This window comes from Manihot esculenta, chromosome 9 (assembly GCF_001659605.2).
Source record: "Manihot esculenta cultivar AM560-2 chromosome 9, M.esculenta_v8, whole genome shotgun sequence".
NCBI lineage: Eukaryota > Viridiplantae > Streptophyta > Magnoliopsida > Malpighiales > Euphorbiaceae > Manihot > Manihot esculenta.
The window spans coordinates 10,563,872-10,579,628 of NC_035169.2; the positions used below are offsets into that span (position 1 = coordinate 10,563,872).

Consider the following 15,757-nt stretch of genomic DNA (forward strand, 5'->3'; position numbering starts at 1 on the left):
TTTAAACATATTATTTTAATAATTTTTATTTTAAAATTAATCTAATAGTATTTAAATTAATTTAAAATAATAAAATTATAATCTAATATATATCCCTATTTAAAAAATTCAATCTTATTATATTTTTATATAGATTTTAAGATTTTTTAACTAACTAAAATTAATTTTAAAATATAATTATGATCTATTTTAAAAATTAAATTTTAAATAATATAATAATCAACTACTTAAATAATTAAATTAATTAATTTATAAATAATTTAAAGACTAATTATAGAAATATTCTATTATTTCCCATCTTCCTATATATATATATATATATATATATATATATATATATATATATATATATATATATATATATTCTCACCGCAAAAAGGAATATAAAAGTTAAATACGTAAAAGTTTTTTTTTTTTTTTTTAAATGGACGTAAAAGTTTTTTTTTAAAACAAGAGAATTTTTTCCCATTTATGCTCTTTTCTTTCATAATTTTTTTTAAAATTTTTTTAATTATCTCAAAATTATTGTAATTTTTTACATTATAATTAATTGCTTTTTTTAAATGGACATTATAATTAATTATTATAATTTTATTAGAATTTTAAAAAATTTCTCAAAATATTTCTTATGTTTCATTTATAATCAAGAATTTCATAAAAATTTAATTTAATTAAATTTTTTTCTTGTAAAACTTTTATTTGAAATAAAAATTGAATTTTTTTTAAAAATTATTTATATTAAATTAAGGATTAATATTTATTAAAATTTAATACCTTTAAAATGAATATAATTAAAAAATTTATATGATAAAGTAAAATGAATAAAAATTATCAAATAGGTAGATTAATTTTTTAATAAATTTTTTTAATATTTTAAAAGAATTTTTTAAAACCACAATTTACGTGGATGTTAAAATCAGAGTATAGGTGAGCAAATAAAATTTAACTTTGATTCTTTGGACATTGAAGCTTGTAATGTGTACCACAATTCATTATTACTATATAAAAAAACCCTTTTGTATTAATTAATAATCACATTACATAAAATAAATAATAATAAAAAATTATTCATATAAATATTAACTTTTTATTTTATGTTTAAAAAAAAATAATTTCCTCACTCAGTGGGAAAAGAGTTTCATTCTCCTGGTTTAAAAATTTTATTTTCTAGGATAAATTAAAGGGTAAAGTGATTGAAAATATAAATTTAACATTATAATTAATCAGACAATGCAAAAGTAGGGAGGAATGGAAGTGAGGACAATTCATATCACCTCAAATTTTTCAAAAATTAATTTATCAATCGGCTGCCTTAATTTTTTTTTTTTCTGTAATTTAAGGTTTTTATATATTAATTTAAAAAACACTTTGAAAAGACAAAAAAAGAAAAAAAAAAATCAATGAATGCTTCCATTTGAAAAGGTGAATTTATTTTGTTGCTCATAATAAACCCTCTACATCATTTAATCAGTTTGATGCTCCATAGAGTTTGATCTCTCGTTTATTCAGTGGTTGAACTGGTCTTGCATTTTCCTTTGCATACTGCAAATTTTTTTAAACACAAGAGGTTAATGATGCTTGAATTTTGCTCATTCACTAATCAATTATACAAAAAAATTGAAAAAAAATTTTGAAAACTTCACTAGCTCTAATCACTTACATCATGAACAGCCTCTCTTAATGCTTTAACTTGGTCTTCTGAAACAGTCCTTATCTGGGGTGAATTTCAATTTGGAGTTAATAATTCTTAAGGATTTTCATTATTAAGCTAAGATATTATGGTGGGTTTTTTCTCACCTTCTTGTTCATTGTCCAAATAACACCTTCAGTGCAAGGAGGAACAGTGAGTGAACCCAAATATCTGTAATATTTCTTGCCACCCATTTTAATCTCTTTTGGATTTATCATTCCCATGCTTCTTTCTTGCTCGCGATCATTCATGGATTTTATATCTCTTAGCAACTAAAATATTAGTGAATTGAGTTAAAATCAAATCAAAACCGAACCGAAATCGAAAAAGTCAAGAATCTTTGTCCATTTGTGGGGGTTAAGAGATGAGATTTTTACCTTAGAGAGGAAAGCATCAGGTGGACCAATCTTGTAGAGAAGAGCAACAACAGTAATGTTGTATTTCACATTTGGGTCAGTGTTTACGTGAACCATGTGCACCTCCATGTCATACCTAACCAATTAATTAAGATAAAAAAAAAAAGAAAAGAGACAATTTTGATGAGCTTGTAAAGACCAATCAAAGACTATTTCTTCACTATTATTATAATCATTATTTTATTCATTGAGAGACATACCTCCTGCCATTAATGGTGTGCTCTGAAGGAGAGTGCCAATGGCACTGTTCCAGAAAGTATTCATTCCCATTTATCTCTACTGACCCTGCATTGTATCCCTCCCATTGAAGCTGAATCCATATAACACCTCGTTTAGTTTTAACATTAGATTCATAATAGGCAGACAAAAAGACTCGAACTAAAGATCTTGTCTCCTCATTCATTCACAGTCCTGTTGTTGTTCAATGATTTAAGACATACATATCGAAATCAAAATAAATGTTATGACAAATATCCATACCGAAATATCATGGCCTCGGTTCTTGATTATAGAATTACAAGCCTTGTAATTCCTCTTGAAATCTCCAGATTTTTTGGTCAGTTTAACTCTCTTATTACACATATCTATAGGAGATTGTAAATCCCCAGACTTGCAAGTAGCCCATTCTTTCTTAATCTCTCCCCAGTGTTCTGGTCCTTTATTACTTCTTTGATCGTAATCGAACTCCCTCTCATCCTCTACCTCTGCATCACATCATAAATCTCTATATATTATCCATCAAAATCTATACAACTATAATAAAAATTAAACGTACATTCTTACCATCTCCATGAGACTCAACTGAGGATGCAAGATGCGAAAAGAGGAGGACAATGGTTAGAGTAGCAGTAAAGAACAAGTATGCTTTCTGTTGTTTCATGTTTTGATAAAACCCCAGATCTTGAACGAAGAAAAAATGGAAGAAAGATCTCTACTTGGAGACATTTTAGACTGATGCACGTCTATATATAATTGTAACCTGAGGAGTCTACGGAGGAAGATGAGCTGCCTAGAATCTTCATTTTTTTTTTAGTGTACGTAGTTTATAAAAGTATTTGTTGGACATAACGTGTCCTTTGTGAACGTCGAGAGTCAGAGAAATAAAGAAATAGGAGTGTGGAGACCTCGCTGGCTACTAGGAAATGAGTGGGATTTGTTTCCTTATTTTTCTTGCCAGCCTTTTGAGTTGTTTATGCTTGAAATGAGAGAGAATGGAAATCTGAGCTGTTATGATACTTCAAATGGAGAAAACGAGTAAACTTTAGAAAGAAAATGCAAAGCAATATAAGGAAAAGTGATGGCCTCGTTGGAGAGTTAGTGTTTGGTGGAACTTTCCTTTCACCATTTGTCTATATTCACACGTCACCACTCAAACCCAAAAAAAGAAAAGGATTTTTAAAAAATTCACTCGTTTATCCATATTATAAATTATTCAATTAAAATTCTGTATTTTAAGTCTTCTATAAAAAAATTTATTTCTCAATTTTAATTAAATGAATTAAATAATACAAATATTTAAAATTATAAAATAAGAGGACTTTTTTTTATTTTAATGAAATAAAAGATTATTAATATTTTAAAAGAATTTTATGAAAATAACAATTTACGTGCAATTCAAAATCAGAGTAGAGATGAGCAAACAAAATTTGAGTTTGATTCTTTGGATATTGAAGCTTGTGATGTGTACGACAATAACTAGTAAAAGTAATTAATATTTGACAAGTTGACGAGTAACTACTGCTGTCCCTCGTTGTGACAGATATTCTTTACTAGTAAATATCATCTTTAATTAATTTATTATTACTATAGAAAAAACCCTTTTGTATTAATTACATACCCATTTTTTATAAAATAATTAACTCTCTATTTATATGAATATTAATTTTTTAATTATTAGCCATGTATGAAATACATATGTTTTAAAAAGTAAATTATTATCATATTTTGATATTTAATTTAATTAATTAAAATAATTTGATACTTTTAATTTTTAAAATTTAATTCTATTAATTAATAAGGATATCCATCTGATTATAAATTATTCTACTGTTAGTCACTCTAATTTAATTTGAGAGAGAAATATTTATAATATCTTAAATATTTAAAAAAAAATAAAAAGAGAAGAAAATTTTCGCTTATTTTTGAATTTTTTCACGTAAAAATATATAAATGGAGCCACTTTTTACTTTAAATATAATGGCTTACAGACTTTGATACATCACTCATTGTAGGGGAAAAGGACAGGAGGGAGATTGATTGGGCCAATAAAGAGGAAGCATTTCTTAAAACCAAGCTTTATGGAGCCTATTTCTATGTAGTGAAATTCAATATGCTAAATGAAAATTAAGATGGAGGATTCGATTCATCCTACCAGTGCCGACTCAATCCTCTTGATATATTTACATTTCTGACAACATTTTACTAGACAGCAATTGTAGCTGTTTTCTCTTAAATATCTATTGAACTCTTTTTCTCGATTGGAAATACCAGCAAAAAGAGGAAGGTAAATTGATCGTGAACACTTCTCTGCCATCTAATTTCCACTAACTATCTATCATAGCATGCATTCATAAGTTTCTTTAATTGTGTGCTTCTCTTAATCTTGAAAACAACCTCATTATCATCTTGTCTTTTGACTTAGAAATTGATTTGAGCCGATTAATCTACAGATTTTTAGTGGCTCTCAACGTGCTTAATTTTTTAAGTAACTCTTCAATTTTTTTATTAATGAGAGTAGAGTGAGCATTCGGTCAGTTCGATTCAAAATCAAACCGAACCGAATAAACCGAAAACCGAGATTTTAGTGTTTATAAAAATCGAATCAAATCGATTTTGATCAAAACCGAATCGAACCGAACCGGTCTGATTCGGTTCGGTTTGATCGGTTTCAATTTTTAATAATTTTTTTTTTATTTTTTACACTTTATTTTTAATATTTTAAAATTTAATTAAAATATTTTAATTTTAATATGATTTAATTTCTCTATAGTATTGAAAAAATATATTATTATCATTAACCGGTTCGGTTTGATTTTTTCAGTTTTTTTTTTTGATTAAAATCGAACCGAACCGAAATAACTAAAATTTTTGAAATTAAAAATCGAACCGAATCGAACCGAAATATATAAAAAATCGAACTAAATTTTCAAATCGATTCGATTCGATTAATTTTTTCAATTTGAACCGAATACTGCTCACCCCTAAAAGGGAGATGAGATTGCCGGTAATATTCAATTAATCTCTTTCTATCCTGTTGAAGCAAATTATTTTTTTTTCTAATATTAGTTAGGGAATTATTAATTTGATTTGGAGAATATTTTAAATGAGAATAATTAAATTTTTTTCATGATGATTAACGAGATAATAGTGGCTAAATAGACGGATCTCTTTTTATTAATTAATAAAATTAAATTTAAAAATTTTTAATATAATTTTAAAAATACATTAAACTTTAAGGTATAGTAGTAATTTGTCCTTTAAAAAATATTTTTATCCATTTTCTACATAATTAATATTTAAAAGACTAATTCCCATATAAATGCGTAATGGGGCAAACACGTTTTGCTGGAGAATCCAAGGAATCCAACCACCGACCATCGGGACTCCAACTATGATGGAAAAACAAGATTATAGTAATAAAGTCATTCGTCTTTTTCTGAGGACAGGCCAAGTGTTGCACCGTAATGCAAAATTTAAGGAAAAAAAAAATTTAACGAGTTAGGCCCCACCAAAATCCACTTACTCCAAAATGATAAAAACATATACAAATCAATTCTGACATCTTGTGTATTAGATAAAGATGTGGAGATAACAACATAGTTTAAATAGTAAACTGTTGTAACCATCTGTATTTCAAATTCCTTTTTCTTAGGATTAGATGACTTTGCATTTGTGTATTTAACCACAGCTATACATCAATAGAATATATCTTCTTCTGCATTCTTATGGTATCAGAGCCTTCTGCTCAACAGCAAGTTTTTTTTTTTGCCGATCCTATATTTTCTGTTTCCTTTCTGTTTTGTCTTTATGACGAATCCGACTGACATCTCTGCAGACAGTTCGGTTACCCCGTCTGTCGTTCCTACTATACTCACCACTCCTACTGAAACTCACCTTGTTTCCATTAATGCCACCGCTCAAGCTCCTCTCAAATTAACTGTCACGAATTACCAATCGTGGCATACTCAATGGTATTCTCTTTTGATCGGATATGATTTTCTCAAGCTTGTTGAAGTTCCTCTTCCTATCGATCTAGACAAAAGTTCTTATCAATTTCGGCAAGATCAGCTCCTTCGCAGTGCTATCATTGCCTCTCTCTCCCCGGATATTGTTCCGTATGTGGTTGGCGAGAAAACCTCCTATGATGTTTGGAATACTCTCCAGAAAACTTATGCAAAACCATCTCAGGCTCGAATAATGAGTCTTCGAGAGTCTCTATTTCTAACTAAGAAAGGGACGATGTCCATTACTGAGTTCCTTCAGAAAATTAAGTCTATTACTACGACTCTTGCTGCCGCTGGTGTTACTGTCACCATGAATGAGACAGTTCTTCATGTTCTTCACGGGTTACCTGCCGAATATAAAGAAGTTTCGGCAGCAATTCGCGCTCGTGATTCAGCAATATCCTTTGATGATCTCCATGATAAACTTACTGATTTTGAAAGTCAGTTGAATCGTGACGTTGGCTTCCCTGCTGCTCCCACAACAGTTAACTATACTGCAAAGAACAGAGTTGGATCGCCAACTGGTAATCGATCTCCAACTTCTGGAAATTCTTCGAACTCATGGTCCGGTAACTCTACCAACTCTTCTACCTCAAAGAGTAGAATTAAATGCCAATTTTGTGATAAACCAGGTCATGTCACAAAACAATGTTTCAAGCTCCAAAAGTTGTTGCCGTGGCTATCCAATAATGCCTCCAATACTAGGACCTCTGCATCTGTTGGTTCGAAACCACTAGTCAATTGTGTTACCAATAATAGGCAACATACTGATCCACGATGGGTTATGGATTCAGGAGCCAATCAGCATGTTGTGGATGACTTGAACAATCTGGCTATCCATTCGACTTATGAAGGGGATGATACAGTTCTTCTTGGGGATGGTACATCTTGTTTAATTTCTCATGTTGGGACAGCTCATTTGGCTTCACAATCTAAGCCTTTGTGTTTAAATGATGTCTTATGTGTACCTACTCTTGACAAGAATCTCATCTCTGTGTATAAGTTATGTGTTGATAATAATGTGGAGGTGACATTTAACCCATTTCTTTTTGCTGTGAAGGATTTGAACACGGGGGCGCTGCTAGCAAAAGGGAAGCCTGTTAACGGTATTTATGAATGGCCGCCCAATCTGTCAAGAGGTCATCCGAAGAGTATTGCCCATATTGTTTCTACTTCTCAGCCACTCTGGCATCAGAGACTTGGACATCCGTCCACCTCTATTTTGCGTATTATTTTGCAGAATTTTCAATTACCAGTCCTTAACAATAATTTCTTTTGTGATTCCTGTAAGTGCAATAAAATGCACAAGAGTCCATTTTATGAATCCTCTATGTCTAGCTCTGCTCCATTGGAGTTAATTTATAGTGATGTTTGGGGACCCTCTCCAGTTACGTCCATTGATGAGTTTCGATATTATCTCATATTTGTGGATCATTTTACAAAGTTTGTGTGGTTATTTCCTTTGAAACAAAAATCAGATGTGTCTTCCATATTTCCTGTGTTTCAAAATCTTGTTGAGAACTTTTTTCGTTGCAAGATCAAATCCATTTACTCAGACAATGGGGGGGAATTTCTACATTTAAAAAAGCATCTTCAGGAAAAGGGAATTTCACATTTTCTTACTCCACCATATACACCAGAACATAACGCTATTGCTGAGCGTCGTCATAGACACATTGTTGAAACGGGTCTTACTTTGCTTCACCAAGCCAAATTACCACTCTCATTTTGGACATATGCGTTTCAAACTGCAGTATATTTAATTAACCGGATGCCTACTCCTATTTTAAAAAATCAGTCACCTTTTCGATGTCTACATGGGAAAGAACCAAATTATACCAAATTAAAGGTTTTCGGTTGTTTGTGCTACCCTTGGGTTCGTCCGTTTACTAAACATAAATTAGAACGACGTTCTATACCTTGTGTCTTCTTAGGATATTCTGCCACACAAAGTGCATATAAATGCTATGATCCTACAACATCAAAAATGTTTTTATCCAGACATGTCGATTTTGTTGAGACTGAATTTCCCTTTACTACTCTTGCTTCCTCCTTGGATCGACCCACTACCACAACTATGGATACTTGGTCCCCTGTGCATTTTATTTTACCTGTCACTACAGGTCTTGACCGAATTGGGCAACCAAATTTGGAGCCTCCTCAATCGGCTTCTCCCTTGCTAGTTCAGCAGTCACCTGTTCACAGTGGTCTTTCGGCTACTACAATCAGAGGTAATACTGGTTCTGTAACTTCAACCGCTATGTCTCCTCCAATTGATAATGTGGACAACTTACAGTTACGTTCACATCCAAATACCCATTCGATGGTGACTCGAGGCAAAAATAATATTCGAAAGCCAGTGAATAGACTGTGTCTCTTGACTGAAGTTTCGAACAGCCAACCGCAGGTTCCCAAGACAGTAGCTCAAGCTTTGAAGGATCCAAAATGGCGTTTCGCCATGGAGGAAGAGTACAGTGCTCTTATGAACCAAAAAACATGGAGTTTGGTTCCCTCAGCTCAAGCAGAAAATATTGTCAGTTGTAAGTGGCTCTTTCGCATTAAACATGATTCGAAAGGAAATCCAGTGCGTTATAAAGCACGATTGGTCGCACGGGGATTCACTCAACGACCGGGTCTGGATTTTGATCAGACATTTTCCCCCGTCGCAAAGCATCCGACAGTTCGCTTAGTTCTCTCTCTAGCTGTTATTAACAACTGGTCTCTTCGACAGGTGGATGTTCATAATGCCTTCCTCCATGGAAAGTTAAGTGAGGTTGTGTTTATGGAACAACCACCCGGTTTTGTTCATGAAAATAATTCCAATTTGGTGTGCAAGCTTGAGAAATCGCTCTATGGATTGAAACAGGCTCCGCGGGTATGGTATTCAGAATTGAAGTCTTTTCTATTATCTGTTGGCTTTCATCAGTCTAAATCTGATTCATGTCTATTTATTTATCATCACATGGGCAAGCTTATTTATTTGCTTGTCTACGTTGATGATATAATAATTACTGGAGCTGATTCATCATCTGTAGAGGAATTTATACATGCTCTTAGCAGGAGGTTTTCTATCAAGGATTTAGGTGCTCTTCATTTCTTCTTGGGGGTTGAGGTCACTCGAACACCTACGGGATTATTTCTCTCGCAACAGAATTATATTCGGGAGCTTTTGGAGAAGGTTCATATGCATGAAGCTAAGTCAGCTCCCACGCCGATGACCCAGAAAACTGTACTTAGTCTTAATGACTCTCGTTGTCTCTCTGATGTGCAAGAATACAGAGCACTGATAGGAAGTCTACAATATTTATTGCTTACAAGACCAGATGTGGCTTATGTTGTCAACAAACTCTCTCAATACACTTCCAAGCCGACTGAAAATCATTGGTCTTCTCTTAAACGGCTTCTTCGGTATTTGGTGGGTACTTTTGATTTTGGTCTATCTCTTCATAAAGAGACGTCTGTAGACTTGCATGCCTTTTCCCATGCGGATTGGGCAGGGAATCAAGATGATAGAAAGTCTACTGGTGCTTATGTAATTTTTCTTGGCAAAAACCCAATAGCCTGGTCCTCTAAGAAACAAAAAACTGTCGCTCGGAGTTCCACCGAAGCTGAATATAAATCAGTTGCTTCGACAGCAGCAGATCTTGTTTGGGTGCGAAATTTGTTAGACGAGTTACAAGTTCCATGTCAAAAACCACCAGTTATATATTGTGATAATCTGGGGGCAACTTATGTTGCAGCAAACCCCGTATTTCACTCCAGAATGAAGCATGTAGAAATTGACTATCATTTTGTAAGGGAGCAAGTACAAAATGGAAGCTTAAGAGTACGTCATGTCTCTACCCAAGAACAGCTTGCAGACTTGTTAACAAAGCCATTATCTGTCTCCGATTTCTGTAAGTTAAGGTCCAAGATTGGTGTCACTAATCGTTCACCATCTTGCGGGGGCGTATTAGATAAAGATGTGGAGATAACAACATAGTTTAAATAGTAAACTGTTGTAACCATCTGTATTTCAAATTCCTTTTTCTTAGGATTAGATGACTTTGCATTTGTGTATTTAACCACAGCTATACATCAATAGAATATATCTTCTTCTGCATTCTTATTGTGAATAATTTCCTTCTCATAGTTTACCTTTGATACGAGTTTAAATGCAGTGCCTGGGTTAAAACAAGCTATAGACAATAGCAAGTCAGACAGCTCCAAATGGCTTGTCTATTGACACTTTATTTTCCCTCCAAAGGTATAATTCAGTGAACGTTCAATAAATGTTGTTAGGTCTGATGATGGAGTTAACAAATTACTCTTAAATATTCATTGCGACTTTTTATATATTGCAGGGCTTGAATGGCCGAAAAAATTTATTGAATTAAATTAATTTAAATTTTTAATTTAATTTTTTATTATTTAGATTTAGTTTAATTTTTAATTTTAAAAATTTTAATTATTTCAATTTGATTTGATTTTAATAAAAAAATTTAAAAAATTGAACGAATTGATTAGTGATAATAATATATTATTTTCAATAATATAGAGAGATTAGATCATATTAAGATTAAAATATTTAATTAAATTTTAAAATTTTAAAAATAAAGTATAAAAAATAAAAAATTTATTAAAAATTCAAATCGAATCAAATCGAATTGAATTAAATCAAATCAGTTCGATTCGATTCGATTTTTGATTAAAATCAATTTGATTTGAGTTTTATAAATATTAAAATTTTAATTTTTAATTTATTTAATTCAGTTCAATTATTGTTTTATAAAATTTCTCAATGACTAGAGCAGCTAGCGAGCGAAACTCTGGTCCAGAGGGTTGGTGCTGAATTGATTTGAGCATCAAGCATAAATGTGTTTAGTTGGGCCTCTTTTTTCTCAGGACTATGGGCCTGTGTTTAGTAAATATCCTCAAGATTATTTTTCCTTTTTTCAGAAAGTTACTGGATCAAATAAGTTTTAAATGATAAAAACAGTATCAGTAATAATTAAACATGCTTCTAAGCAATTATTTCAACTGAAAAAAAAAAAAAACTTTCTTGTTTAATGTGGCAGTATTTTTTTAAAAATATATTAAACAAGAAAGGAGAAAAGAAACCAACAATCAAGAAGTGGTGTGCTGTAAATTACCATTGGAGTGATTAATTATGATCACGGGCGACATGGGCTTACCACTGGAGTATTAATTTGAGCCTTTTCAGCTCCGTAATTTAAGCAATAAATTTTGAAAATATATATAATTTTTGGCTCTCAGAGAAGCAAGTAAAAGGAGCTTAGTCCAAGTGATGAAAAATATTAAATTTTAATGTTTAATTTATAAAAAAATTACTAAAAAAAATTGAGTTTGAACTCTAAATAAATAAATATATTAATTTTTTTAATTGGACTATTTCACGCGAATATGGATCAGCGAGTTTGAGATACTGAATTTTTTAAAACAAAAGGCTAGAAATTGTTTTGGCTGCTAAAAAAAAGATATTCTAAGCTTTAACATCATGCCTCTATTAAAAACTCAAACACTGGCATTGATATATTTAGGCTCCAAAGCAAAGATCCAGTGCTTAGGATTTGAACTCATAGATGGTTGTTGCTGCTGCCTGCCTTGAGCATCCACTTCTGTGTATTCTAATTTCCATAAGCCATTGCCGGAGAAATAAAATTCACTTTTGAAATTTAAAATTAAAATCATATTGCGTTGAAAAAATATAATAAAATAATAAAATTTGACTCGTGTTAAATACTATTTTTAAATATTTATTTTATAATTTTTAGAATTAAATAAATTTTTTTGAGATTAAATTTTTAAGATCAGAAAAATAAAAATTTATTTTTAATTTATAATTTACTAAAAAATATAAAAAAAAGAATAAAATTAAAAAAATAAATTTATTTTCTATATAAAAATGGATACTATTTATAATAAAAAAATAATTATAGTAAATGATTATAAAAATTTTAAAATAATATAATAAAATTATAATAATTATATTTAATATTATATTTAAATATAAAAATTAAAAAATCTCGTAAATAAAATTTTTAACGATAAGAAAATTTTTAAAGCGTATAAAAATTTTTAAACTTTAAATTAATTTTACAACACTCTATGCCTTCCAAATCCTTCAGGCGAGGACAGTAATCTACGATCTAAATGATGACAGAGAAATTGAGTGAATATTTGATAAAACTGGAGAAGAAAAAGAAGACAATAATAATGAAAGAACATATATATATATATATATATATATATATGAAACTGTGAAAAGAGCTGAAAGTTCTACTGACCTCTGATCGTAAAGACTACAAACTTTGACTTTTACATATTCATTCTCTGCAGTTTCAGACTTTCTGCTGAGCCACTTTATTTGTTTTTTATTAAGTTTGATATTTGAATTATTTTTAGAATTATGAGATTTTAAATCTAAATTTTAATTAAAAAATATTTTTGGGATTTGAAGTTGAAATTTGTATCGATGCTTTTAGCAATGACATGTAAGCTTTGACGAAAGGATTAAGCATGATTAAAGGGTAGGGCCAATGTGGTTGGGACCCCACCAGTAATTACCAACGTGATTTTCGTCAAACAGGTGGGCCCATCAATAGTTAAATAGTCAAAAAGTGGGCCTCAGGAGCGGTACCCGTGGTCTCGATTCTCTGCCCTACAAAAGCGGTGGAGTCCATATGTGTGTAAAGATAGGAAAATTTATCCAATTAATTAAAATTTTATATATATATATATATATATCTTATTATATTTTAAATAAAATTTAATATAGTTAAGCTGCGGGTTTCAAGCTCTGAATTCCATTTTTTTTTCTTGAGGAAAATTTGAAATAATTTTAAAAAATAAACTCAACGATGAATTTCGTGTATTATTTATAGTTGTTTTAAATGAAAAGTTAAAATTGAAAAAAAAAAAACTAAATTGCCAATAATGCTACGGCTCCTCTGCATCCGCACTTAACAGGCCTTCCGCAGAATTTTTCAAAACCTACTTCTTTTAAAATGTTTTAATTTTACACTCATGAATTTAATTTAATAATAAATATTTTAATTTTACATTTATAAATTTAATTTGATAATATAAATTTAATTTAATAATAAATACATATTGATGACCGATGGATTTCTTCACTCCGGACCAGAGGCCTAACCACTGCTAAAGGCCCATAACATAGAGGCCCACGTATCTGATATACCCAACAAGCCTGGCTCATTCAACCTTCAAGACCGAACTCGGCCCAGCTTCTTCATAACGGCCCAGCCCACATGAAGCAGGCTCTCTCCTCTCAAGCCTAGCGTCCGGCCCGACTTTCGGCCCAACCCAGGATCCAAAATAATATTCACCAGACAGTCTGGCAGATCCGCTTAAACGTACGTACGAGGAGAATCAGAGGCCGTTACGCATGGAGCAGGCGGCTGATACCCTAGTACCTCCGAATCCGCATGGCAGAGACGCGTGGCCCAATCCTGGAGAGGTCTTTACACGTCACCAGCAAGCAAGACAATGTATAAGAGAGGAGTCCCCTCCTCAGGAAACTTAAGCCTTATTCTGTAAAACATAAAATCTTGTAAAACCCTATTCTATTCGATCTCAGATCATCACATATGAATAAATTATTTCTTTATTTTTTAAACTTTAATTTTTATTTAGAAAAAATTATACTCTAAGTTTTAATTAAAGGGAGAAAAAGAGGCACACACTTTCTATATTTTTTCCTTTAAATTTATTTTATAAATTTACTTAGGTATTTATTATTATTATTATTATTATTAATTAGATTGAGTATTCTGCTTTGCAATGTTGAAGAACTAGGAAAGGAAAATACAGATCCCAATGAGATGCTTTTCAAGAGAATTTCAAAGACGGAGATTCATTTGTTTATAGAGTTGCAGTAGAGAAATGAAGATGTCTCACTTGCATTATTACAAACAAGAAAAATTCATGAAATTATTTGGAACCCAATTCAGAAAAGGGAAACAGAAAACAATCCTATATTTGTTGGTTGTTGATAGTAAACATTTTCTTTTGCTTTGTCCTAATTGCCATCAAAAGATGCAATCCATGCAGGTCTCCCGCATCTGCCGGAGGAATCTTTTTTGAGCAGACAAAGTTAGGCAATATGGTAATGCTGCGAGTTCTCCTTTTGTTCCATATTTAAATTTGAGTCATCTCACATGCGCAATGAAAAGTGAAAAAGAATTTATAGACAATTTAAAATAACTTATTTAATTATTTTATTTCTTTTATCAATTGAAATTTTATTATCAAGTCAACATACAGCAGAACTATAAAAAAATCATGTATATATCAAGTTCCTATACAAGAAGATTAAAATAAAAAAAAAACTCCACAGTAATAACACTGCAAGCAGCATCCTACTTCTCAATTAACTGCAGCAAGATACATATAATATTAGCTTATAATTCAAACTAAGTTCCACTCAAGCCACATCCAACAAAGCGAAAGAATAAGCATTACATTTTTTTGACACAAAACAACACTTCAAAAATTAAAAAACCATCCCAACCAGCATCTTAGATGACAGATCTAACTCAATAAGCTTTTTTTTTTTTCATGTGTCAACTAACATTCAGAGCGACATCCTTTTAAGACATTTACCAAACTATCAGAATCATGAACAAAATCAAACTTACTTATAATCTTTGCTGTTTAAATATATTTAACTCTCAGCAACTAATATCCCACTTCAGCATACATATTCAACAATAAAAAATATTGGATATAGAGTTACAGCCACTCTTTTCCGTCAATGGTCTCTATATAGGAATTCTCAATATCCATCAATTTTAGCTTATCCGAAATAGTGATTTTTTGAATGATTCTATGAACATCAGTTATATCATATTGAAAAATAACATTGTTTCTTTCTATCCAAATAAAGTATACAATAATACAAAAAGCAATTTTTCTCACTGATGCAAGTATCGATTTCCCTATTATTCTCCTAGAGAACCAGCTTGTCTCTCTTCTCCGGCATAATCTTTGCCTTTGAATAACACATTTTTGCAAAATAGCGTCACACACTCTTATCCAAAAGGGACAATAAAAAAATAAGTGCTCAACATTTTCTTTCTGTTTGTGACAAAAGCTACAATTAACATTATTCACCACACTCCACCTTATCAATCTTGTTCTAAGTGCTAGTCTATTCATTAGCGCCAACCAGACTATGAAGCTGTGTATAGGAATGTTGTTTCTACCCCAAATTAGCTTCCACTGTGTTACTTTCCTATGAGGGATTCTCAACTCCTTCCAAGCACTTGTAATTGAGTAAGTTCTTGTGGATGTAAGAGCCCATTTAAATGTATCTTCCTGTTCTCTATTAATTCTGTAGTAATCTAAATGTAAGGCCACAGCAGCTTTAATCTAAGAAGCCATTTCCTTTATGCCAAGACCACTCT

General features: G+C 31.1%; 1 protein-coding gene across 1 annotated transcript; it reads right to left on the reverse strand.

Moving 5' to 3' along the window:
* Nucleotides 1-1,386: 1,386 nt before the first annotated feature.
* Nucleotides 1,387-3,319, reverse strand: LOC110623555 (alpha carbonic anhydrase 7). The gene is made up of 7 exons (XM_021768543.2): nucleotides 2,890-3,319; nucleotides 2,587-2,810; nucleotides 2,307-2,416; nucleotides 2,068-2,182; nucleotides 1,798-1,962; nucleotides 1,661-1,714; nucleotides 1,387-1,542 (listed from the first exon to the last, which is right to left on the reverse strand). Exons 1-7 carry the CDS (start codon nucleotides 2,984-2,986, stop codon nucleotides 1,468-1,470), a joined length of 840 nt encoding a protein of 279 aa, XP_021624235.2. The 5' UTR covers nucleotides 2,987-3,319; the 3' UTR covers nucleotides 1,387-1,467.
* Nucleotides 3,320-15,757: the final 12,438 nt, after the last annotated feature.

Bases quoted from the DNA above. Each gene is read 5' to 3' on its own strand.
- LOC110623555 (XM_021768543.2), bottom strand. From the start codon at position 2,986: ATGAAACAACAGAAAGCATACTTGTTCTTTACTGCTACTCTAACCATT. The intron at 2,811-2,889 runs GTAAGAATGTAC...GATGTGATGCAG, and splicing joins AGTTGAGTCTCATGGAGATG to AGGTAGAGGATGAGAGGGAG. The intron at 1,543-1,660 runs GTAAGTGATTAG...AAAAATTTGCAG, and splicing joins TAAGAGAGGCTGTTCATGAT to TATGCAAAGGAAAATGCAAG.